General features: G+C 46.3%; 1 protein-coding gene across 25 annotated transcripts in view; it reads left to right on the top strand.

Moving 5' to 3' along the window:
* Positions 1–26,541, top strand: part of PAX2 (paired box 2) — a 143,966-nt gene that overhangs the window by 64,461 nt on the left and 52,964 nt on the right. For 21 of the 25 annotated variants that reach the window (XM_028728975.2, XM_028728974.2, XM_028728970.2 and 18 more), the window contains one exon: positions 4,021–4,140. The exons of the other annotated variants lie outside the window; for them this stretch is intronic. In XM_028728975.2, the coding sequence (XP_028584808.2) occupies positions 4,021–4,140 (120 nt within the window). The remainder of the gene's footprint in view (positions 1–4,020; positions 4,141–26,541) is intronic. 25 annotated transcript variants of the gene reach the window in all.

Raw genomic sequence — 26,541 nt, 5'->3', positions numbered from 1 at the left:
GAATAGCTCATATTTTCCCCAGATTGATTTCTAAAAGCTCCTTAGAGCTATATTTTCTTTCTGGCAATAGTCATTTTGCTTACTAGATGGTTAAATTTTCTATGCTTGAGGTATGGGAAACGGTCGCCTTTGCAAAGGTGGCAGGTGACCGCAATGCAACTTGTGACTTTGTTTAATTATAATTTATTAACAGATAGAATAACAAGCAGAAAGCCAGTCTATCAATTAAAGGCGCTGATTAGAAAGCTTATCAGGAATTCCTTGATCAGAAGTTTAGTAAGGGGAGGTTAGTTGCTCAAAACCTGCCATCACCAGTCTTGTCCCAGAATGCACAGCAAGAGGATATTGTGTATTTTGTTGGTTGCACATTAATATGTTCCTGAGCAATGTGTTCCAGTACACTCTCTTGGTGTGGGGAGTGCTGCAGTAATGGCTTTCTAATTCCTGCTTAAGATCTTAGTGGTGTCTGCATATCTGCTTAAACAGTACCCCTTCTGGGATACTCCTTGCAGACCGAGATTACTCTATGTCCTAGAACCCCTAAAATGATTCTGTGGCTAGCTTAGGGTTTCCTCAGCAGATAAACTGAAGAAGGAGGAGTTCCCCAGGGGCAGGAAATTTTAAAACCACAGCAGCGAGGGATTTTATAGTGGTGGTGGCAATGGTGATGAGACGCCTGGCAGTGATTGGCCGTGGTGCCCTGATGTCACAGAGAGGAAAGGCAGGCGGAATAGACTAAGGTTATTATTGCCTGAGTTTGGCAACGGGTTTGCAGTGCTCAGTTGCTGGCGAAAGTGGGCCACAGCGATGTGGGGAGATGGCTCTACATTCCCGTTTCGCCTCAGGTGCTGAAACAGGACAGGACGCCCCTCCTAATGAGACTTGTTTAACTTGTGTTGGGATGCAGATACATACCCTGGAAGGAAAATGGGATTTAGCTGGTTAGTTGTACAGTCATGTGGGAATTGTGTTGTTTAACTGGGTGACACTTATCAGCAACAGTGAGCTCCAGTAACCAATTACAGTGGTATCTTGGTTCGCAAACGGCTTAGTTGTCGAACAAATCGGCTCCCAAATGCTGCAAACCAGAAGTTCTGGTTTTCGAAAGTGTTTTCGGAAGCCGAACATCTGGCGCGGCTTCCGTTTGAGTGCAGGAAGCTCCTGCAGCCAATCGGAAGTCGCACCTTGGTTTTTGAACAGTTTCGGGAGTCAAATGGACTCCTGGAACGGATGACGTTCTAGAACCAAGGTACAGTAGTAGTGGCGCCCGCCCTGTGGAACGCCCTCCCATCAGATGTCAAAAGAGCTAAACAACTACCTGACATTCAGAAGACATCTTAAGGCAGCCCTGTTCAGGGAAGTTCAGGGAAGTTTTTAGTGTGTGACATCTTAGTGTGGCTGGGGAAACCCAGCCAGATGGGTGGGGTACAAATAATAAATTATTATTATTAGAGGCTTGTTTGGAAGGAGCGAGCCCATGCAGGGGATATTCCCATGACGACTTTCACTGTTAGCCATACTGTGACTCTAATATTTATCTGTAGTGTAATAGACTCTTGAAAAACAGTGGGTATGTGTCAGTGGTGTGTGGGGAATTTTTTTGTAGGGGGAAAGTTAGGGTCAGAGGCACCACTTGTGAGGGGGACTGTGGGGGGGGGGGACATTGCAACTGTCGTGTGTGTGAGCATCGTGCCTCCTTCCCTAAGCCAGGCTGAAGCTTCCTGGACTTTGGGAAGGAGGTGTCAGGCCTCTAAAGGGATGCTGGAGCCTTCGTACTCCTTTCAAAAGCTGGGTGGGCTTTGGGAAAGTGGCAGGAGGGTCTTGGCCCCATCTAAGCATCGTGCCTCGCCCCCTCCCCAGATGAGCAGAAACTTCCTGGTCTTTGGGAAGGAGGCACCAGGCTTTAATACTTTAATACTCTGATTTACCAGGAACATTTAGGGGATTAACCTAGTCCCCATAGTCCACTGACCACATGCCACTGGTATGTGTGTGTTTTAAACAAGCAACTTCCCAGTTCACAGAAAACTCAAAAGTATGGTGTTCATTTACTGCTAAAAAATATAGCAAGCAGGAGGGCTTGGGTGAGATATTTCAGTGGCTAAGAAATACAACTGGTGAACTTAGAAGAGTTTCTTTCTTTAACTGTCATTCAAAAATGATTTTAACTTTGACACGACAGGTTGGGCCAACAATTGCCCTGCAGTAAACTCAAACTCCCCTAAGCATTAATATGCCTTATTTTTGTAACGTGAAATCTGATTTGAAAGAGTTGCAAAGCTGCTCTGAGGACGGGAAAGGTGAGCTTGTGGCGGCACAGGCACTTTGCATAACGTTTGCACACGCTAATTGATGCAAATTTGGAAGGAATGCTATAATTTAAATAGTGAGGAAGATTGGGACCAGGTGATCTGGGTGCCTGCTTCCTCTGCTCTCCGGGCACTAACTGCCAAGGGGCAACTTTCGTGCTACCCTGCTCTCCCTTCCAATAGTTCTCCATCATTAAATGGTACCCAGACTGGACAGGCCTGCAAATGGAAGATGTCTTCAAATGCAGGAAGACTGTTCTCTAGCTCAGACATCCCCTCAAATGCAGGACGATGCTCATTAATGGCTTGGACAGTCCCCGCCCTCTATTGACCATGAGACTGGCATCTAGTTTGCTACAGTTCTAGTATCCAACAGCATAAGCAAGGATACACTTTAGAAGGCGAGCAGGATGACAATGGGCCATAAATAGGGCTTTAATTATGGGGTGGGGTGTCAGGAAGCTGGAGAGTCCTTTAACGGAATCCACAAACCAAGTCCCCTAGTCCCTAATTTTAACTAAATCATATATACCTGTCAGACACGGTTGCCAAGGGCACCATCACAAAAGTTAAGAGGGCTGCCCAACCCTCAAGTGTACTTTCTGTAACTCAAGCACTGGTTGTGTGAGCTGCAGCTGCAGGTTCATAGAATCATAGAGTTGGAATAGACCACAAGGGCCATCGAGTCCAACCCCCTGCCAAGCAGGAAACACCATCAGAGCACTCCTGACATATGGTTGTCAAGCCTCTGCTTAAAGACCTCCAAAGGAGGAGACTCCACCACACTCCTTTAAAAGTTACTGTCATGTTGCAAAATTCTAATCTTCCTTATCGGATCTGAATATTCATTCTCTCTCTTTCACCGGCCAGCCCACCATGTCTAGTCTTGTGGAATGCTCTTCCAACAGAGATTCAGGAGGCATCTTCAATTTTTATGCATTTCCTGAAAACTTTTCTAATCTGCTAGGCTTCTGCAGACAATTAAAGAGAGAGAGGGAAAAATATATTCTTTTTACAGTTAGACTGTGATCTATGATTTTGGTTTTTTATAGGAGAATATATATATATATATATATATATATATATATATATATATATATATATATTGTACAGTGCTTTGATTTTTATTATTATTAAAAAATGCATTATACACATTTCCATTCTGAAAATAAGTAAATAAATCCTACGCACAACGGAGTCTTGTAAAACACAAACCAAAATAGACATACAGTGGTACCTTGGGTTAAGTACTTAATTCGTTCCGGAGGTCCGTTCTTAACCTGAAACTGTTCTTAACCTGAAGCACCACTTTAGCTAATGGGGCCTCCCGCTGCCACTGTGTGATTTCTGTTCTCATCCTGAAGCAAAGTTCTTAACCCGAGGTAATATTTCTGGGTTAGTGGAGTCTGTAACCTGAAGCGTCTGTAACCCGAGGTACCACTGTAGGCGAATTCAATTGCAGAGCTGGGGTTTTCAGCTTACCAGGAGAATTCTAGCCAGCCTTGAACATACTGAGATAGGTTATGTGACAGAATTAAGTGTTTTGCAAAGGATTTACGAGCTATGTTGACTACTGAAAGGCATTTTTTGCGAGGGGGGGTCTCCCTTAGCGGGGTGAGCAGGGCTACCTCTGGAGAGGCTAGGGTGTGCTCCTGTAGCTTTCTACCTTCTGCTCTCCTCATGGGCCTCTCTCCCTTTTCATTTTGTCCAGTTCCCAGTACAGCCTCCCCTCCCGTCTCCAGTGCCTCCAATGATCCGGTGGGATCCTACTCCATTAATGGGATTCTGGGGATTCCTCGGTCGAATGGAGAGAAGAGGAAACGTGACGAAGGTAGGGGGAGGGAGGGGTTCATCCCCCCTTCATTTATTTCCTTTTTCTTTCTCCCTCCCTTTGCTCTGCCCCTCTCATTCCCATTCTCTTACCATCCCTAAGCTCCAGTTTTGGACCAGGATTCGCGGGTGCTTTGCATATTGGATTAGTCGTAGATTAGGGATGGTTCCCCACCACCACCAGCACCACCACAACAACTTGTCTGGCCTGGAAAGTCTTTCACGACCAGCTGAATTTTCGTTAGGAGGCAAAGCCAGCCGATTTCGTTCCCGGAGCCAAGGCACAAACTCCCCTCCCGGTTTCTAGGTGGAGCCTTGGACTCGCACCAAGGTGGCTCATCCTGAATTTCTAATCAAAGGCAGCAAAAGGGTGATTCTGGAAGGATCCACTTTGTATACCCAACCCCCTAGCAATATTTAAGACAAGAAACAAAACCTGGCTTTCAGGGCCGGGTAAGAGAAGGTCTAGGAATGTCAGAATCATTTTTAAGGAGAGAGAGAGAGACAGCTGTTGTTTTTTGGCACCCTACAAATAAAACATGCATTCAGAATTGAAAAACGGGGGGGGGGGGGGGAATATACTCCTCTTTTTGCCAATCTCTTTAGCTCATGGTTTGCAAGCCCAAAATGAAAGAATTAAGTTGTGCAATGTATTTGATCTATGTGATCTTCTACAGATTAGCTTCTCTGGTGTCTCTGCCTTTAAGTCGCCCACGACTGGACCTAACGGTCAGGGGTCCCTTTAGGCTTTGCACACTGACGAATGTGATTTTTGGGAAGCTTTCAGAAAAAGGTAGAGATATCATTTCATTTCTTTCCGGAAGGGTATGTTTTTATGCGCAGCACCACAACTAATTCATAGCCTTTCACTAGGCAATGGTGACTTTTGCCTATACTATTCCATCAAACGCTGATCTCCACATGCCAGTCCATGTTGCCAGGTACCAATAACGCTTCCTGAAAATGTAGATGGTCTCCGTTTGTTTCCAGCTGGTATATGCTCAGTGTTTGTTGGCATGAACTGATATGCGCACTCATGTGCATCAATGATATGGAGAGAACTCTGTGCTTATAAACACAGTGAAAACCTTTGGCTTAAGCTTGATATTCATGTGTGAAACGATACCGTCCAGATGAAAATTTTAACTAAAAAAGAACTGAGAAGAAAAAATGGATGTGGGCAAAGCAATTGCTGGTGACAGGATTGTTACCATAGGAGCTGGTGGTGAGGCTGAGGGTGTGATTTGTGATCGATGCTCAGCAATCGTTGGTTCCCCTTCTGCAATGCAGAACAAAAACACTGGAATTACCTGGTTGTTGCAAAGATAAATGAATGAGCGTACAATGTGCTTCAAACATTCAAAAAGCACAATATAAACTGTTGTGTTGTTGTTGTTCTAATCAATTTTGAAGGGCTGCATGGACTCCTGAGAGATTAATAGCACAACTGTATGTCTGCTAAGTCCCATAGAATTCAATGAAACTTGTTGCCAGGTCAGAGAAAACACCTGAAAGTAAACTCCATTGGGCTTAATGGGACTTACTTCTAAGTAATAATAATAATAATAATAATAATAATAATAATAATAATAATATTTATACCCTGTCCATCTGGCTGGGTTGCCCCAGCCACTCTGTAGAGGCTTGTGCTGCCAGGATACAATTCAATGTTTATTTACCTCAAACCACATCAAACTCATTGAGACATATAGAGGATTGTAAAAAAATTATGGCGACATATGCTTTTATTTTATTTACTTATTGTGTTTATATCCCACCTTTTTCTCCAAGGAAGCAGCCCTGTGAAGTAGGTTAGGCCAAGAGGCAGCAACTCAGCCAAGGTCACTCAGTTACTTTCTTGGCTGAGGGAGAATTTGAACCCTAGTATCCCACTACATCGGGACGCAGGTGGCGCTGTGGGTTAAACCACAGAGCCTAGGATTTGCCGATCAGAAGCTCGGCGGTTCGAATCCCCGTGACGGGGTGAGCTCCCGTTGCCTGGTCCCTGCTCCTGCCAACCTAGCAGTTCGAAAGCACGTCAAAGTGCAAGTAAATAAATAGGTACCGCTCCGGCGGGAAGGTAAACGGCATTTCCGTGTGCTGCTCTGGTTCACCAGAAGCGGCTTAGTCATGCTGGCCACATGACCCGGAAGCTGTCTGCAGACAAACGCCGGCTCCCTCGGCCTATAGAGCGAGATGAGCGCGCAACCCCAGAGTCGGTCACGATTGGACCTAATGGTCAGGGGTCCCTTTATCTTTACCTTTATCCCACTACATCAGATCGACTCTCCACACTGCCTGCCAGCAAGATGCAGAGTTTTCTTTTCTTTTCTTTTCTTTTGGAAGTTTCTAGCCCTCCTGGAAAGAAAGTTGTAACACAAAATGTGCAGGCAATCATCTCAGCGATTTCTGTGAAACGAGCCTGCCTCTCGCTGCTTCCACTTTTCAGTATTTTTAGCCTATGAGTGAAGTCAGAGTTGTGCTTAGATGCCAGGCTAAATCCCTGGGGTCCAAAAGAGCTCATATTTACCCCTCTCCTTTAACACACTTTTCTTTCCTGCTTCTCCCTCATTTTCTAGTCCTTGGAACCTCCATTGTTTGACCTTCTTTTCTTTCTAGGAACTGCAATACATCTTTCTTGTGGGGGGATAATCTAAGCTTAGGTTCTCCCTAGAAGCTATTCTCTGCAAATGCTACAGCCTAATAGGTGTTAGGCTGGGTAGGTGTTAAAGAACACACACACACACACACACACACACACACACACACACACACACACACGGCAAATGGAAAATACAAACAATTTGCAAAGAGACTTAGGCATATCTCCTGCTCTGCGGGAACTGAAGAATTCATGGTATAGTCAATGTACAGTACAATGATGTACATGTCTACTCAGAAGTAAATCTCTTTGTTTTTAATGGGTCTAACTCCCAGGTACATACTGGTGCAAAACAAGGACTACTTAAATGTAGACAGATATAGAATAATCTGATAATCTTAAACACAATTAAATTATTATTAATAAAATAAACAATATATTACAACATCCTATGAGTTTTCTCGCTGGCTTTGCAGTTTGGGCAGGACAGTGCTTTTGCTGGGAAAATTAGGGAAAGTACGACCTGTACTGAATAAAAAAATTAAAACAATTTTTGTACCCAGTATAAAATCATAAGTGCCCAAGGTAAAATAAGATGTGAAAAGAAAAACAATTGTTAAGATACACCCGTATGAAAAAAGACAAAAAACACCCCTTATAGGCAGCCCTGTTGAGGGAAGTTTTTAATATGTGAAATTTTAGTGTATCTTTCATCTTTGTTGGAAGCCGCCCAGAGTGGCTGGGGAAACCCAGCCAGATGGGCGGGGTACAAATAATAAATTATTATTATTATTATTATTATTATTATTATTATTATTATTGGCTCACAAGGTTGTTACTGTGCTTATCCTAAACTTAACCTCATACAGTGCTTTTATGAATTCAGCCTGTATGCTTTTCCTTACTATTTTACCTGTAATTTTTTTATTTTAAAAAATCCCACTGCTTTATCATTTTTAAATTTGTTACATTTCCACAGCACCATTCATCCGAAGATTACAAAGCAGTTTACAATATAAAAACACAAAAATGCATACCATAATAACAAACAAAAACAATTGTACACACACACCCCAGTTTAATAGGTCGTGGAGTGTTTAATTAGCCAAAGGCCTGGGAGGAGGAGAACGTTTTTGCCTGGCACCTAAAGATATGTAATGAAGGAACCAGGCAAGCCTTCCTGGGGAGAGCGTTCCACAAGCGGGGAGTCACCACTTTCATTTTAAGAATGAAAGTGGATCACTTGGCTTTCCACAGCCCCAGTGACTACAGGCCTGGAAGTAAGCTCAGCTGAATGGGACTTATGCATCTAAAACTTGCAGTAACCAGGCCAGATTAAGATTGGATGAAGCTTTGTTGTTGTTGTTGTTTAGTCGTTTAGTCGTGTCCAACTCTTCGTGACCCCATGGACCAGAGCACGCCAGGCCCTCCTGTCTTCCACTGCCTCCCGCAGTTTGGTCAAACTCATGCTGGTAGCTTCGAGAACACTGTCCGACCATCTCGTCCTCTGTCGTCCCCTTCTCCTTGTGCCCTCCATCTTTCCCAACATCAGGGTCTTTTCCAGGGAGTCTTCTCTTCTGATGAGGTGGCCAAAGTATTGGAGCCTCAGCTTCAGGATCTGTCCTTCCAGTGAACACTCAGGGCTGATTTCCTTCAGAATGGATGCGTTTGATCTTCTTGCAGTCCATGGGACTCTCAAGAGTCTCCTCCAGCACCATAATTCAAAAGCATCAATTCTTCGGCGATGAAGCTTTAGGGCTGTTTTAATCTGTAGGGGGCAGAGGGGCATGGCTGTTTATACTGCAGAGATGTATCGCTGTGGTTAAAGGCGCCCCAATTGGATGCTTCTGATACAAGCACAAAGTCTTCCCTTGCAGTCATTTTATACCTCCTTCTTCTCAACAGCCATGCGGGGTGGGCTAAGCTCAGAGTTGGTGAGTGACCCAAGGTGAGCAAAAAGAATAAGAGTTAAAATGAGAAAATGCACATGGTCAATGTATTTTCTTTTTGTTTACCAAGCTCTGCATAATATTTTGTTTGTGAAACAGAAGTCCACAGTTGTTGTTTTTTTTGTAGTTTTTAAGATAACGCAAGTCACCTTATTTTATGCATTCCTATTTAGGGAAACTAGAGATGCGGGTGGCGCTGTGGGTTAAACCACAGAGCCTAGGACTTGCCGATCAGAAGGTTGGCAGTTCGAACCCCCGCGACTGGGTGAGCTCCCGTTGCTCGGTCCCAGCTCCTGCCAATGTAGCAATTCAAAAGCACACAGTGCAAGCAGATAAATAGGTACCACTCTGGCGGGAAGGTAAACGGCATTTCCGTGCGCTGCTCTGGTTTGCCAGAAGCGGCTTAGTCATGCTGGCCACATGACCTGGAAGCTGTACGCCGGCTCCCTCGGCCAATAAAGTGAGATGAGCGCCGCAACCCCAGAGTCAGTCATGACTGGACCTAATGGTCAGGGGTCCCTTTACCTTTACCTATTTAGGGAAAGGGACCCCTGATTTTAAGAATAGCACCAGGACTCACAACTACCTCGATCTGGCCTTGAATTTAGGCAATCACATCTGTCCAGGTCGACTCCAACCCACAAAAACCGATGCCCCAAGGAAATGTATCAATCTTGAGGGTGCCGCAACGCAACGCTCGTAATTGTTTTTGCTGCAACAGACCAATAAGGAATAGGGAATCACACTTATTGTCCATTTTAGGGTGGACAAAAATAAGTTGAGGCAGAGTGCTTGCTTGCCTGTGTCTATGTAACTGTAGGAACAAGAGAGGCTGTAATTTATAGATTGAAGAGATCTCTAGATTAGGGTCCCACACAGGAGCGACAGAGACATCAGCTTGCGGAAACCCACTTAAGACCTAGAGAGGCATGATGCTAGAGTGGCCTGGTATCTCAAATGTCATAATTGCTGCCTTCCCAAATCAAGAAATAAGTGGTTTGAGCTTTCCCTCCATTTCTGGCCCCGAGCCAAATGTAATTGAGACAAAGCGAAGGGGGAAAGAAATGTTTGCAAAGCTTACTCTTGATTAAGTTGAGCAATTCAGTGGGGAAAGGATTAAGCAAGGGAACACACTGTGTCAAGTTCCTGAGGGAAGCGAAACCCCTGCCGAAAGTGGGTGAAGGTTCTGCTACCTTTGGTGAGCGAAAGAATGATGTCCATCAACATTTGGTGATCTCCTTCTATCGGTCCACAATATAAAGTGTCCTTTCATACTGCATCACGGTGTGGTAGGCTGGTTTGACATCAACTGATAGGAAGTGCCTACAGAGGGTGGTGAATACAGCACAAGATATTATGGGCTGTCCCGTGAATCCGCTGGATGACATCGCGGAAGGACGTTGCCTCAGGAGAGTGGGGAAAATTCTCAGGGATGATTCACACCCTGGCTGGTTGTACAAGTGACAATAAAGTATAAAGTAAAGTATATTTCCAGTGAACAGTACAGTGGTACCTCAGGTTAAGTACTTAATTCGTTCCGGAGGTCCGTTCTTAACCTGAAACTGTTTTTAACCTGAAGCACCACTTTAGCTAATGGGGCCACCTGCTGCTGCCACGCCGCCAGCAAAGTTCTTAACCTGAAGCACTATTTCTGGGTTAGCGGAGTCTGTAACCTGAAGCGTATGTAACCCGAGGTACCACTGTACTTGGGAAGAACACAACCTTCAAATGTTTGCACAGGCTGGGAGTACACCATAGAAAACCATTTGTTCCAATTCAGTGGTAAAACATGATTTTCCCTGGGGAAAGACAAACAAACACTCAAAGCTGGAAAGCCCAGACTGTCCAAGTGTCCCTATTTTCCAGGGAAACTCCCAGATTTACAGAAGCCATCTCGGTTTCTGATTTCATCCTGGAATGTCTCGCTTTTCCTTGGGACGTCCCTATTTCCATCGGAGAAATGTTGGAGGGTATGGAGTTATGGGAGTAACAACTAGTGTGACTTAATCATAGGGTCCAGGAGGCCTTTAAAAAAGCTCTGATAAACATCTGGATTTTTTTATTAGCAAAAGGGACCCTTGGTGAGGGTGGTTTCTCTTTTTATTGAAAACCATTATTTCCATCCTAATCTTTTAGCAGGCAGTCTTCAGCCTTTCATCATAGCATGCTTTCCAAACACTTTTGTTATCTTGCTCACCTCAGTTATCTGGTTTGTTCCTTGCTTTATAAAACAACAAACCTGAAGGGATGTCTAACAACACACCACAAACCCTACAAGTGTCCCTATTTTCCAAGGACAGTCTGGAATTTACAGAAGCCATTCCAGTTTCTTATTTGATCCCGGAATGTCCCGCTTTTCCTTAGGATGTCCCTATTTTCATCAGATAAATGTTGGAGGGTATGGAATAGGATGTCCCTATTTTCACTGAAGAAATGTTGAAGGGTATGGAGTTATGTGACCCCTGAACCAAGGAGATAAGTCACTATACAGCCTTTAGAAGACATCTGAAGGCAGCCCAGTATAGGGAAGTTTTTTTTAAAAAATGTCCAGTTTTTTATGTTTTTATATATCCTGGAAGCTGCCCAGAGTGGCTGGGGCAACCCAGTCAGATGGGTGGGAAATAATAATAATAATAATAATAATAATAATAATAATAATAATAATAGTTGCTGAATAGGACACCCCTATTTTCACCAGAGAAATATTGGAAGGTATGCAGACCTGTGTCCCAAAAGGGAGGGGTGGGTGAGCCCTGGATTAGACTATTGTAGCATACTCTACTAGATCTCCCAGTACATTTCCGAGCACAATTCAAAGTGTTGGTGCTGACCTTTAAAGCCCTAAACGGCCTCGGCCCAGTATACCTGAAGGAGCATCTCCACCCTCATCGTCCAGCCCAGACACTGAGGTCCAGCTCCGAGGGCCTTTTGGTGGTTCCCTCAGTGCGAGAAGTGAAGCTACAGGGAACCAGGCAGAGGACCTTCTTGGTGGTGGTGCCCGCCCTGTGGAACACCCTCCCATCAGATGTCAGGGAAATAAACAACTATCTGACTTCTAGAAGACATCTCAAGGCAACCCTGTTTAGGGAAATGTTTAGTGTTTGTTATCGTGTTTTTAATATTCTGTTGGGAGCCACCCAGAGTGGCTGGGGAAACCCAACCAGATGGGCAGCGTATAAATTATTATTATTAATAATAATAATAATAATAATTTATTATTTATACCCCGCCCATCTGGCTGGGCCTCCCCAGCCACTCTGGGCGGCTTCCATAAAAACCAAAAATACAATAAAATATCACATGTTAAAAACTTCCCTGAACAGGGCTGCCTTAAGATGTCTCTTGAATGTCAGGTAGTTATTTATCACTTTGACATCTGCTGGAAGGGCGTTCCACAGGGTGGGCGCCACTACCGAGAAGGCCCTCTGCCTGGTTCCCTGTAGCTTTGCTTCTCGCAATGAGGGAACCGCCAGAAGGCCCTCGGCGCTGGACCTCAGCGTCCGGGCAGAATGATGGGGGTGGAGACGCTCCTTCAGGTATACTGGACCGAGGCCGTTTAGGGCTTTAAAGGTCAGCACCAACACTTTGAATTGTGCTCGGAAACGTACTGGGAGCCAATGCAAGTCTTTCAAGACCGGTGTTATATGGTCTCGGCGGCCGCTCCCAGTCACCAGTCTAGCTGCCGCATTCTGGATTAGTTGTAGTTTCCGAGTCACCTTCAAAGGTAGCCCCACGTAGAGTGCATTGCAGTAGTCCAAGCGGGAGATAACCAGAGCATGTACCACTCTGGCGAGACAGTCCGCAGGCAGATAGGGTCTCAGCCTACGTACCAGATGGAGCTGGTAAACAGCTGCCCTGGACACGGATTTGACCTGTGCCTCCATGGACAGCTGTGAGTCCAAAATGACTCCCAGGCTGCGCACCTGGTCCTTCAGGGGCACAGTTACCCCATTCAGGACCAGGGAATCCTCCACACCTGCCCGCCTCCTGTCCCCCAAAAACAGTACTTCTGTCTTGTCAGGATTCAACCTCAATCTGTTAGCCGCCATCCATCCTCCAACCGCCTCCAGACACTCACACAGGACCTTCACCGCCTTCACTGGTTCTGATTTAAAAGAGAGGTAGAGCTGGGTATCATCCGCATACTGATGAACACCCAGCCCAAACCTCCTGATGATCTCTCCCAGCGGCTGCATGTAAATGTTGAAAAGCATGGGGGAGAGGACAGAACCCTGAGGCACCCCACAAGTGAGAGCCCAGGGGTCTGAACACTCATCCCCCACCACCACTTTCTGAACACGGCCCAGGAGGAAGGAGCGGAACCACTGTATAACAGTGCCCCCAGCTCCCAGCCCCTCAAGACGGTCCAGAAGGATGCTATTATTATTATTATTATTATTATTTATTATTATTATTATTATTATTATTATTATTATTATTATTATTATTATTTATTATTATTAAACTGCTTGGAAATTGCAGCTGATGCAGAATGCTTCCGGCAGAGTGCTGACAAGAGCTCATATAGCAGAGCATATTGTTTGATTGCTACTGGCTCCTGGTTTTGAGTCTGAGCTAGACATTCTGAGGATTTTGTGGGCAGAATGCTGTTGTCCCTTGGTCTTGCTTGCGGGCTCCTCACACGCATGTTTGGCCACTGTGAAAAGAGGATGCTGGACTGGGACGGGCCTTCAGTCTGATCCAGCAGGGCTAATCTTTTGTTCTTTTTATTTATAATACTTCCTTTTTTATATATAATAATATTTTATTAAGTTTAACAATAGAAAAAGCAGTAGAAGAAAAAAAAGTCACCAAAGAACAATAAAAACACAGGGGATATATAAAATACAATAGTACAGAGTTTCACAATACATAAAATACAAACATTTAACCTAATAAGTAAGAAAGAAAAACCAATCAACACACAAAAATGAAATGAGAAAAAACACAAATCACTCTTTTCCAATTGTTCATCTTTGATTAACTTGTTTTCCTGACTTCCTCACGCCTCCCTTTTTTGTATCCCTTTTTGACAGTTAGTTCAGCAAATTCATATCCTACCACTTTGTCCTTAAATATTTTACCTCCCAAATTTATAGTTTCAAATTTTCATCTCTTGTTACTAGAACCCCTTCATTTCATTTCAATGTCATCAGCATTCATACATTTTACAATACTTCTGTAAATAAATTTTAAATTTCCTCCAATCTTCTTCCACCCGCTCTTCTCCCTGGTCTCGGATTCTGCCAGTCATCTCAGCCATTTCCATGTAGTCAATTACTTGCATCTGCCTTATTTATAATACTTCCACATTACCATTGTCTCATGCCCTACAGTGCTGTCACAGGGTTATAGCTGCACCATGTGATGTTGATGTTTTTCAGGTGCAGTGTGCTTGCATTGGTGGGTGGATTTTATGCTTTGATGGCATAACCAAAACTAGCCTTTTCCATGCCATGTGGATAGTTCAATCCAGGTTGCTTTGTTCTTGTTATTCACCTAAGGCAGAAAGGAATTTGGTTTTCTTCATTCCGTGCTTCCGCCTGCGTTGCTGCTGAAGGTAACGTGGGCTGCATTGCGTCCGGATAGCATTTCTAGTGTCCAGGTTTACGACAAGCTGAAAATGAAGAGTTCCCTGTCATTAGAATATAGACCACAGAACGCATATTATGCAAATGTTCTTTGGCTTTTAGACATTTGAGCTGACTGTGTTAGTTATAGCTTCCATGCACACGACCTAAAACGGATCTGTAAAAGAGGCAGCTGTCTATTTATTTGCAAGCGCCAACCATGAGTACTTTGGCCTGCTTGCAAAGCTGTTGAAGTAAGAGTGGAGTTAAGAGATGCAGAGAAGGAAGGGCGGAAGAAGTCTGACTCCCAGCTGAACTGGAATAAAAGTTCTCGAAACTAGGGTGGCAACTCCTTTGGTGGCAGCATCTTCACCTTGTTCATAAGGACCAAAAAGGAGACTAGAAATATTCTCAAGAAGTGATCCAAATGGACAACATGGGACCAAACAACTCAACCCTTAAATGAACGCCCTTGAATCTAACTCTGGCAAAGTGAATAGCATGAACCTTTAGAAGACATCTGAAGGCAACCATGTATAGGGAAGTTTTTAATGTTTGATGTTTGATTATGTTTATATATTTGCTGGAAGCCGCCCAGATTGGCTAGGGCAACCGCGTCAGATGGATGGGGTACAAATTATTATTATTATTATTATTATTATTATTATTATTATTATTGCAGTCAAGTATGAATCCCTAAGGGACGCGGGTGGCGCTGTGGTCTAAACCACAGAGCTTAGGACTTGCCGATCAGAAGGTCGGCGGTTCAAATCCCTGCGACAGGGTGAGCTCCCGTTGCTCAGTCCCATCTCCTGCCAACCTAGCAGTTTGAAAGCACGTCAAAGTGTAAGTAGATAAATAGGTACCACTCTGGCGGAAAGGTAAACAGTGTTTCCATGCGCTGTTCTGGCTCACCAGAAATGGCTTAGTCATGCTGGCCACATGACCCGGAATAACTGTCTGTGGACAAATGTCGGCTCCCTCGGCCAGTAAAGCGAGATGAGCACCGCAACCCCAGAGTCGTCCGCGACTGGACCTAACGGTCAGGGGTCCCTTTACCTATGAATCCCTAAAGAGTGCATTCTTTCCCATATGCTCTTATGTAACGCTGGCTCCTGAAGCCCTGAAACTCAAGAAAAATGGGGAGGAGAAATCTGAAGAAGGCAGAAGCTGTTTATAGCCCTAAGCGAGGGTAAAGGAATTGCTTGGCTGGGCTAGATACAGGCTGTGTACATGTGATACCTTTAAAGCACATTTATCCCCTTCAGAGGATCCCAGGGAATGTAGTTTGCTAAGGGTGCTGGGGACTGTAGCTCTGTGAGGGGAAAACTGCAGACCCCAGGATTCTTGGGGGGGGGGGTGCATTAAGTTTTCAGCCAAGGCAGCCACACTCTCTTCCACAGCAGCAATTTTCTGGTCTGACAAAAAGACAGAGGAGGTGAGGGCTGGCCCAAAACATTTTGCTATACAAAGGAAAGTAGAAGATGGTGCCTACTACACCAGTGTGGTGTAGTGGTTAAGAGCGGTGGACTCTTAATCTGGTGAACCGGGTTCACGTCTCTGCTCCTCCACATGCAGCTGCTGGGTGACCTTGGGCCAGTCACACTTCTTTGAAGTCTCTCAGCCCCACTCACCTCACAGAGTGTTTGTTGTGGGGGAGGAAGGGAAAGGAGAATGTTAGCCGCTTTGAGACTCCTTCGCGTAGTGGTAAAGGTAAAGGTAAAGGTACCCTGCCCGTACCGGCCAGTCTTGCCAGACTCTAGGGTTGTGCGCTCATCTCACTCTATAGGCTGGGAGCCAGTGCTGTCCGCAGACACTTCCGGGTCACGTGGCCAGCGTGACAAGCTGCATCTGGCGAGCCAGCACAGCACACGGAACACCGTTTACCTTCCCGCTGGTAAGCGGTCCCTATTTATCTACTTGCACCCGGGGGTGCTTTTGAACTGCTAGGTTGGCAGGCGCTGGGACCGAACGACGGGAGCGCACCCCGCCGCGGGGATTCGAACCGCCGACCTTTCGATCAGCAAGTCCTAGGCGCAAGTCCTAGGCGCCAAAGCAGGATATCAAATCCAAGCACTTCTACTTAGCTGACAGGTAAAGGGACCCCTGATCATTAGGTCCAGTCATGGCCGACTCTAGGGTTACAGCGCTCATCTCGCTCTATAGGCTGAGGGAGCCGGTGTTTGTCCACAAACAGCTTCCGGGTCATGTGGCCAGCATGACTAAGCCGCTTCTGGCAAACCAGAGCAGCGCACGGAAATGGCGTTTACCTTCCCGCCGGAGTGGTACCTATTTATCTACTTGCACTTTGATGTACTTTCGAACTGCTAGGTTGGCAGGAGCAGGCACCGAGCAACGGGAGCTCACCCCGTCGTGGGGATTCGAACCGCCAACCTTCTGATCGGCAAGTCCTAGGCTCTGTGGTTTAACCCACTGTGCCAGCCAATTCCCTAGCTGACAGGAGAGGCAGTTAAATAGGGTAGCATCCTCCATTGCACCTGAGACAGTAGACCAAACTCGGGTTGTGCTGCTGCAAAACAGGTGATGCAACAATAAAAAGAAATGGTTTGGGGGCTCAGGAGGGAGAACCGGGAGCTGGTGCTGCCCCTACCCCCAGCATCCGCTGCCTGAGGTGCTTGTCTCAGTCTGCCTAATGGTGGGGCTGAGAGCATCGTCTGCGTTGCTGAAAGAGGCAAGGAGCCGCGGCCCTGAGCTCTGAGGGGTTTGAGAACCCCCAAACTCTGGGGTTTTCTGGCACAGCTGATCATGTATTCTTGATGAGGAGCAGCAGAAGTTTGTGTGCTGAGGAAAGCCACATTTTGCCATCAGCGGGAGGACTGTGGCCTTGCAGCAAAGCAGTGACCCCTGGCCTTTTCCACAAGAGCAGTTTTGTGATGTGGTTGTGGCACCCCGTGTGACCTTCTAGTTACGCAGCTGCGCCCTCCTTACTGCTGCCTGTCTTCTGCTGCCGCAGATAGCTAGGCTGCGCTAATCTCTGCCGTGACAAAAAAGTTAGGGCAGACTGGTGTGTTTAACAGCTTCCTTCAGCCTCCAAATGAAGCTGTGCTTTGAAGAGGCAGTTTATTCCCAGCTTTGCTCCCAGAGGTCAAGTTCTCACTCCAGCAAGTAGATTAGGATGTAGGAATGAGAGATGCCTGTCAGTCAATGCCCCACCACGAACTTCTCCAAGCAATCTGAAGGAGGAGGAGGGAGGAGAGAAAGAAGGATGACTCAGAAGATGCACAGGCCAATTCTGTGACGCCAAAGTTCTACGTTTGCGTGTGGCACCTGATCCCAGGTCAGGACAAATGAGTCATCAGAATTGTTTTGTCACAAGCGGAAAGCACAGTTGTCAGGCTCCCTCTGAATTCAAATTCAGAGAGTTGTATGGGAGCAGGAAAAACACTGGCTGCTTCTCACATCCATCCACCTGCAATATATGTCCTACTAACCTCTTGACTGACAGTGCTTTCCATTAAAGCTTTTAACGGGTTGGGCCCTGAACATTTGAAGGAGTGCCTCCTTCCTTCTGTTTCTTTCTGCTGTTTGCAACCTGGGAATGACAACTCTTTATAGACCTACCATCTGTTAGGTAAAGGTGAAAGGTGAAAGGACCCCTGGACGGTTAAGTCCAGTCAAAGGCGACTATGGCGTTGCGGTGCTCATCTCGCTTTCAGCCCGAGGGAGCTGGCGTTTGTCCACAGACAGCTTTTTGGGTCATGTGGTCAACATGGCTGAACCGCTTCTGGCGCAATGGAGCATTCATGATGGAAACGCTGTTTACCTTCCTGCCACAGTGGTACCTACTTATCTCCTTGCACTGGTGTGCTTTTGAACTGCTAGGTTAGCAGGAGCTGGGACAGAGCAATGGGAGCTCACTCCATTGTGGGGATTCGAACCGCTGACCTTCTGATCAGCAAGCCCAAGAGGCTCAGTGGTTTAGAGCACAGCACCAACCGCTATGTGTTAGTCTACTGATCACCCACAAATGGTCTTTCTTATTTTCTTCTTTTTGTGATGCAGCTCCCCGCAAGTTCTAGACTCCAGTATAAAACATCTCCCCATTTTAATGAGCTATCAAGACCTTTCTTTTGAGGCAAGTCATTTATAACGAAGGCTGCCATGCTAGCCCCACCTACCTGGGAGTAAGTCCTGTTGAATTCAGCAGTATTTGCCAGGGCTATAGCCTTGGTGACAGGGTCACCTGCCTCTGGGCAGAGGGCAGACTAGATAATTTCTAGGGAGCCCTCCCTCCAGTGCTAAGACGCTGAGTTAAGTTGTGGGGACAGGAAGTGGTTGTCAGTACCTTCCATTGACAAAAGAAAATCCCGATTGGCCCGTAAAACAAAGCAGAGATGACTTGAGGAGCCTCTGACAGCCTTAATTCATCATAGCACGGACTTGCCTTTTCCCCCCTTTCATGTTCCCATTATATTTGTTTGTAAAAGTGGAAATCAATTTTGAAGGTAATTTTCTGGAAAGAATGAAAGGGAGGTAGGAGGGCCAGAGATGGCAGAGATGGGGGAAATGGAAGGAGGGGGGTGAATTTAGGCCAGGCACAGCCCAGGGGCAGCTCTTGGCAAGGTGAAAGAAAATTGCATATTCAATCTCCATCCATGAATCTCCCTCACCACTGCCCGCCTCCTGCTCAGGAACAATGAAGCCTTCCTCCCCTTTCTGCAAGGCAGGCAAAGAAGGCCGGAATATCAGCGCTCACTTTAAATTCAGGGTCATTAATTCACCTGACTACTGAAGGAGAAGGGAGCACTGTACCCTTTGGAAAGGGGACCCTCTTCCTCACTCCCCAATGATGCTCTCGGTAGTGGTTGGTGAGGGTGGAGGAGAAGGAAGGAAGGGGGAAAGGTAGAGCGGAAACAATTTTGTGCTCTCAGACATGTTTGAAATGGGCATGAGGGGAGACACAATCGGGGAGCCATCCAGGTTATGCGAGGGAGGAGGAGGAGGGGGAGGAGGGCTGGGAAACAGCCACCAAGGCATTCTCTGTTGTGCTGTTACTGCAAATTAAAAGTAGCATGTTTTGCCCTACATGATTCTCTCTTGAGGAGAGGAGCCAAATGTGTGTCTGTGTGTATATGTTGGGGAGGGGGAGGATGGGAGAGGGGGGCGGCGTTTATCATTTCTTCCTCAGAAGCCCAGGCGCAGTATCACCATGTGAGATGACATTTGAATTTACAATTCCGCTGAGAAAAGCCATTAATTCACAAATTAACATTCCCCCCCTCTCTTTTCTCTCTCTCTCTCTCTCCCTCTCTCACATGGATGTGCAAAGCAATTGAAAAGACAAAGGAAATAGCCTTAAGGAAGAGACTTTACTACTAGTCTGTCTGGGTGGAGATTGCTACCCCTGCTTCCAGATAGATAAACCAATTACCTGAGCGACACTGCTCATGGCAGGCTGCTATTACTTCCTTTTGTAGAACTGCTCAGGCCACCGCTGGATTAAGCTTTATGTATCTCATTAATGTAAACCAGCAAGACTCTAGGAACCAGGCAGGCTTCTCCATCCAGTGTGTTGTGGCAGAAAGTGAAGGAGGGGAGGGGGCTGTGAAGAACTGGGGCGGAGGAGACGGTTGCTGGAACACTCCTGGTCCCTGCGTTGTTTTGCTGGGATTCTTGTCTTCTCTAAGACCTTGACTACCCTTAAGCCAATGACAGGGCAGGTGGGTGTGTTGTCAGGCCCTCCAAGCATCCCTGTTTTCCAAGGACAGTCCCGGATTTAAAGAAGCTGCCTCAGTTTCTGATTTCATCCCGGAATGTCCCACTTTTCCTTAGGATGTCCCTATTTTTATCAGAGAAATGTTGGAGAGTATGGGGCACGTCCCTATTTTCATTGGAGAAATGTTGGAGGGTATGGAGTCATGCGAACCAAGGAGATAAGTAACTATACAGTGGTACCTCAGGTTAAGTACTTAATTCGTTCCGAAGGTCTGTTCTTAACCTGAAATTGTTCTTAACCTGAAGCACCACTTTAGCTAATGAGGCCTCCCGCTGCCTCCGCGCCGCCAGAGCACGATTTCTGTTCTTATCCTGAAGCAAATTTCTTAACCTGAAGCACTATTTCTGGGTTAGCGGAGTGTGTAACCTGAAGCGTATGTAACCTGAAGTGTATGTAACCCGAGGTACCACTGTACCACCTTTAGAAGACTTCTGAAGGCAGCCCTGTATAGGGAATTTTTTTAATGTTTAATGTTTTATTATTTCTTTATATCTGTTGGAAGCAGCCCAGAGTGGCTGTCAAATGGGCAGGGTATAATTATTATTATTATTATTATTATTATTATTATTATTATTATTATTTATTAATTTATTAAATAGGTTGTCTCTATTTTTCATTGGAGAAATGTTGGAGGGTATGTCATGTAGGCTCTGCACAGTCTGTGGATCTGAGTTTCTGTATCTAAAACGGCCAATGTATTATGAGCAGGCAGGGAGCTTACAGAGCAGTGAGCAAACTTGACCCTGTATGTCTGTAAAATAAACAAAATCCGATCAGATTGGCAGCTGGCACTAGGACGGGTGGTAGAGAGCCCCGGTTGTGAAAGATTCCTGGCTAAGCATTTACCCCCACCTGTGGATATTTGCTGCTGTGGCCTGCACACCTAGACGATTTTGGTCTGATGCTCGCAAGGTGGCGCATGTGACCTCATCGCTGACATTATTAGAGCCACCTGGACTTGTCCTCCCTCCCCCAATCCCCAGAGGAGCAGCCAAGCTGCCATGGAGTGGCAAAGTTGGGGCCAAACCGTGAGGGAAGATGCTCAAAGGGGTGGAGTTAGGAGTCAACGTCCTAGTGAGGGCAGGTGAGCTGTCCTCTCGAGTCATCACAAGGCCTCTCATGTTGATTTGTCCCATACCAAAGCTGGAAGTCCTTGCACCTGCTACCCAGGCCTCATCTGGAGGGCAAGAAGTCATACCAAAAAGCAGAATGTCCAAAGGGTGTTGGGAGGGAGGGCGTAACTATGCACATATGAGTGGGTGAGTAAGAATTAATGAACTAATGGTAAAAATAATTTAAAAGGAAGGCTGGAGTTAGAAGTACATCCCTGGTCTAAGTCCACAGTCGTAGAAAGTGTACCTGTCTTGGCCACAATGACTCGCTTCTTGGATACACTCATCATCTAGCTTCAGGATGAATTGTTAGGCACTGCAATATCTCACATAGTTTGGGGCTGTGACCAGGACAGGATCCAGGGATAGACAGATAAGTTGGCAGAGTTCTAGGCGAGCCATCAAAGTACCGTATTTTTTGCTCCATAAGATGCACCTGACCATAAGACGCATCTATTTTTCAGAGGGGGAATGCAAGAAAAAAAATATTCTTTAAAGGGAGCACTGAGCAGAGCTGTTTGCATCCCAGGCTCTGCTCAGCACTCCCTTTCACGAGCTGCGTGGAGCGTGTGTGCGGCACTTGCAGGCTTTTCCTTGAGGAGGGAGAAGGGCAGCCGTCACTGATGGGCTGCCCTTCTCCCTCCTCGGGGAAAAGCCCCCGGGATCTTGGGGGCTTTTCCGGGAGGTGGGGGAAGGGACAGAGGGGCTATCCCAGAAGCCAGAACAGCGAGAGGGAGCGCTGCTCAGCAAGCCCTGAGGGCGAAGCCTCCTCAGGGCAGCGGGATGAAGGCTCCCACTTCCTTGAGGAGGCTTCGCGCAGCTAAGCCAGAAGCTAGAACAGCGAGAGGGAGCGCTGCGCAGCGAGCCCTCTTGCTGTTCTGGCTTCTGGGATAGCTGCGGAGCTTGCATTCGCTCCATAAGACACACACACATTTCCCCTTACTTTTTAGGAGGGGAAAAGTGCGTCTTATAGATCAAGAAATATGGTAGCTTTCGGATTTGGTTATCTCCAGGAATTATGGGTAATCTCCATCCTTTCCAGCTCGAGATGTGGTTCCTGTCCACACAAGATGAAATAAGGGGCTCTTTCAGGGTGGGGGGGGGCAGAGATTTGGAAGCAGCAAAGCATCGTTTCAGGTCCCAAGCCAAAGCCACCCTCCCCATGCCAAGTCAAAGAACAGGGTGCCATTTTCCATCCTTGCCCCCACCTTCGATTTTCATAGCACCCAGCCTCCCTACCACGGAAAGCCTGTCCCCAAGGGTCATGCTGCGTCTCGGCGCACGACACGGACGGCATCTTGTCACCGCCGGTGCTCCAGAGCAGGGAGCAATCAGTGGCGGAATCGGCAGACAGCACCAGTAATTCAAACCATCCTGACCGTTCAGTGAACCCAAACCTGCTGACCTTGACAGCTCTCCACAACGGCAGGCTCAGAAATCCCAACCTTTACAAAAGGCAGCAGCAGGGGGCTTCCTTCTCCAGGAGCTGCTCAGCAGTTGTCTCAGGTCCAGCGATAATCTCCCCGTCTATATATACCCTGAGAACTGGCGCTCTGCTCCAGCCCACCACACAAAAAAACCGAGGTGGCATTTTAATCTAACTTGGTGACTGAAGAGCAAATCAGCTCTGCGGCAGGGCAGGCATCAAAGCTCCTCCACCAGCTTTCCATAGGGTTTGATTCTCCTCCAACTCACAGAGGAGACAAGGTGACATCGCCCAACATTGAGCTGGAGAGAAATGGGGGGCTGTGTGGTGATGCAGAGGAAAAGCGACTTGCTCACAGTGACTATAAAAGATGAGGAAGTGGTGCTGGGGTGAACATTCACAAATGCACAGGCGATGCTTTCGGCCTCCGGTTTTGGAATGCGGAATTTCAAATTCCAAACTCGGGTTTGGGTGGTGAGCGCAGAAGTACACCTCCAAAATTGAAAGCCGGGAGTGCTTTAATCTTCTTGTCATCCCTTGATCGTTTTGATTTTTGGCAGGACAATCTCGGAAGCTGTGACCTGTCAAATATACTACCGTGTCCCAATTTTTAAATACTGTCAGACATGAAACACCATTCTGTGCCAGCCCTCAAATACTGTCAAATAATGAAATAAGAGATTGCTGGGTGTCAGATATAGATATCAAATATTCAATTACTGTTCAGCAAATATTTAAGTGTTCAGAGCATATCTGGGGAATATTCAGCTTCAAAATTCACAGAGGTTCTTACGTGATGCCCAGTTAGTTTCAGCTTTAGAGGAAACTAACTTATGATAAAGAAGTGCCACTTGTGAGCTTTTAATTCCCTTACTCCTTCCACACAACCCTTGAAGCATGCGCGCACACACACACACACACACACAGAGAGAGAGAGAGAGAGAGAGAGAGAGAGAGCGAGAGAGAGAGCTTTTTGTTTCCTTTAGGCTGAACTCTAAACGGAAGTTATAAAGTAGCAAAAAAATTGTGTTTCGTTTAGTGAACTCTTGATGCAGCTGCTGTTAATAACGTTTTAGCTGCAGTTTGCCCATAACAGAGTTACAAATATACCAAAAAAATAGTTACAGTATATTAACAAGCAAGCAGTCACTGTATTAAAAACAAACTGTGAAACGTATGATAACAAAAAATCTTTGAATAAAGCAAATCAAACAAACCAAAGGCCTATGATATCTTGGAAAATAGTACTTAGAACTGTAAAAGAGACACACATGCTGAATTCAATAATCATAAATGCTAAACAAATCAGACACTCTACCATGTCAAGGGAAACTTATCACAATATTAAGCTTAAGCTTACATTCTGTGTTAAAGTATTAGTAATTTTCTTCAAAAGCAGGTGGAGGTTCTTCCCCGTATTCCTCCTTACCTACCAAGGAGATAAAGTCGAGCCAAAACTGGTACAGAATTATCCGTTTTACGTAGGCCTCTGGTGATTCTCAATTTGTATGTTCATTTTCCCAGAAGGGCGATATCCCAAACCTTAGTATGCTGAGTTTAGCCCTGCATAAAACTTTCAAGAAATGCTTAATAGTCATTCTAGCTGCTGTCAACAAATGTATAATACAGAGGTTTTCAACCTTTTTGGGTCCACGGCTCCCTTGGCCAGCTACCTTCTTTCTGCGGCACCCCTGTGGGGCTCAGGAGCCCAGTTATGTCACCCCTAGCCTGCAGAGCTGACATCTTCTCACCCTTTTTCAAACACCCTCCCTTGGGGAGTGTTCCCTCAGCCTCTTCTCCTCTCCCCTCTCCTGTTGCTCTCCTGCTGCTGCCCCTGGTCTCTGAGCTGACCCCCACTGCCCCAAAGAGAGCTGCCTTCTCACACTGCCCCACAGAGGGCTAGGACTTGTCTGTCCATTCCTAAAAGCAAGGGCTGGTGAGCTGGGGTCCATACCTTGCTTGCTTGCTTGCTCCAAGGCTGCCTCAGCTGCTGTCAACCAGCACCCCCTGGCCAGCTCCAGAGGCACCATTCACCTGGGGAGCTTGTAGCCAGGGTTGCTTTGGGAGGCAGAGACACAAGCGGGCATCAGAGGATGGAGGGAAGGAAAGAGGGACGGAGGCACCCCGACCATCATTCATGGCACCCCAGGGTGCCAGGGCACGCTGGTTAAAAACCACTGGTATTATAAATCCTTTATTATGTAAGTTTAGGTTACCCTCATCAAAAGTAGAAAGACAGTTATGATTCCCAGCAACCGTTAACAAACTACAGAGCCCAGAATTCTTTGAGGGGGGAAATGTGCTTTGAAGTTATAATTTGTATGCAGCCTAAGAAACAGCAAGCATCTTGTTACTTGCTGTCCAGTTACTTCCTGTCAAGGGCTGTTTGAACTCCTGCTGTTGTTTAAACTCCCTGCGCATCCCATGGCCCTGATGAACAGGGGTAGGAGCATTGCGACTGGGGAATCAGGACAATGGATACAGATTTGCATCATTTATGCGGGTGGAGCTGTGGGTTAAACCACAGAGCCTAGGGCCTGCCTGCCGATCAGACGGTTGGCAGTTCGAATCCCCGCGACGGGGTGAGCTCCTGTTGCTCGGTCCCTGCTCTTGCCAACCTAGCAGTTTGAAAGCACCTCAAAGTGCAAGTAGATCAATAGGTACCGCTGTGGCGGGAGGGTAAACGGCGTTTCCGTGCGCTGCTCTGGTTTGCCAGAAGCGGCTAGGTTATGCTGGCCACATGACCTGGAAGCTGTATGCCGGCTCCCTCAGCCAATAAAGCGAGATGAGCGCCGAAACCCCAGAGTTGGCCACGACTGGACCTAATGGTCAGGGGTCCCTTTACCTTTACCTTTATCCCATCTGAACAATGATGCCCAGAGGATCAGCTCGATAAACTATTTGGTTATCTCTCTCTTCGACTACTGCAATGCACTCTATGTGGGGATACCTTTGAAGGTGACCCAGAAACTACAACTAATCCAGAATGTGGTAGCTAGACTGGTGACTGGGAGCGGCTGCCGAGACCATATAACACCTGTCTTGAAAGACCTACAGTACGTTTCTGAGCACAATTCAAAGTGTTGGTGCTGACCTTTAAAGCCATAAATGGCCTCGGTCCTGTATACCTGAAGGAGCGTCTCCACCCCCATCTTTCTGCCCGAACGCTGAGGGCCAGGCCGAGGGCCTTCTGGCAGTTCCCTCGCTGCAAGAAGCCAAGTTACAGGGAACCAGGCAGAGGGTCTTCTCAGTTGTGGCACCCGCCCTGTGGAACGCCCTCCCACCAGATGTCAAAGAGAAAAATAACTACCAAACTTTTAGAAGACATCTAAAGGCAGCCCTGTTTAGGGAAGCGGTTAGTGTTTAATAGGTTATTGTATTTTAGTGTTTTGTTGGAAGCCGCCCAGAGTGGCTGGGGAAACCCAGCCAGATGGGTGGGGTATAAATAATAAATAATATATTATTATATTATTATTATTATTATTATTATTATTAAAAAGTTGATTAAGGTTTAAATTAGGCTTTTGTTTGTTTCGGAAAGCTCCATATGTGAAATCTCACAAGATGCCAGCTGTAAAATACTAATTGCCATTGAATGTTACCTGTCAAATGACATCAGCTGTTTTAAAACACTCCTAGGGTATCATGGGGGCCAGAGACATATCACTAGGCAAGCCTAGCATGGAGATCTTAGCCTAGGAGGTTTTCCACAGCAGGCATGTCAGCTTTGGTTCTGCGCGACACTACCTAACATCAAATAGTATTGCAAATGAACCATCAAATAACTACCGCGCATAATTTACCCGTGAGTCCTTTGGAGATTTGTCAGGGCTTCTTGGTTAGAAGAGTTGAAAGGCAGCTTGCCTACCGCTTAAGATCTCCGCCTGCAACGAGCAGCTTCTGAGGAGTGATGGATTTGTTTTAGGACATGCACATTGGGAATAATGGGCGATGATGAAGCCTAACATTGGCTTGTGCAAACTGGCTGTGCACCCGCCTCGAACAG

This window comes from Podarcis muralis, chromosome 6, assembly GCF_964188315.1.
Source record: "Podarcis muralis chromosome 6, rPodMur119.hap1.1, whole genome shotgun sequence".
NCBI classification, from domain to species: Eukaryota; Metazoa; Chordata; class Lepidosauria; order Squamata; family Lacertidae; genus Podarcis; species Podarcis muralis.
The sequence above is the reverse complement of the archived record's forward strand: the minus strand, read 5'-3'. Positions and strand labels throughout refer to the sequence as shown.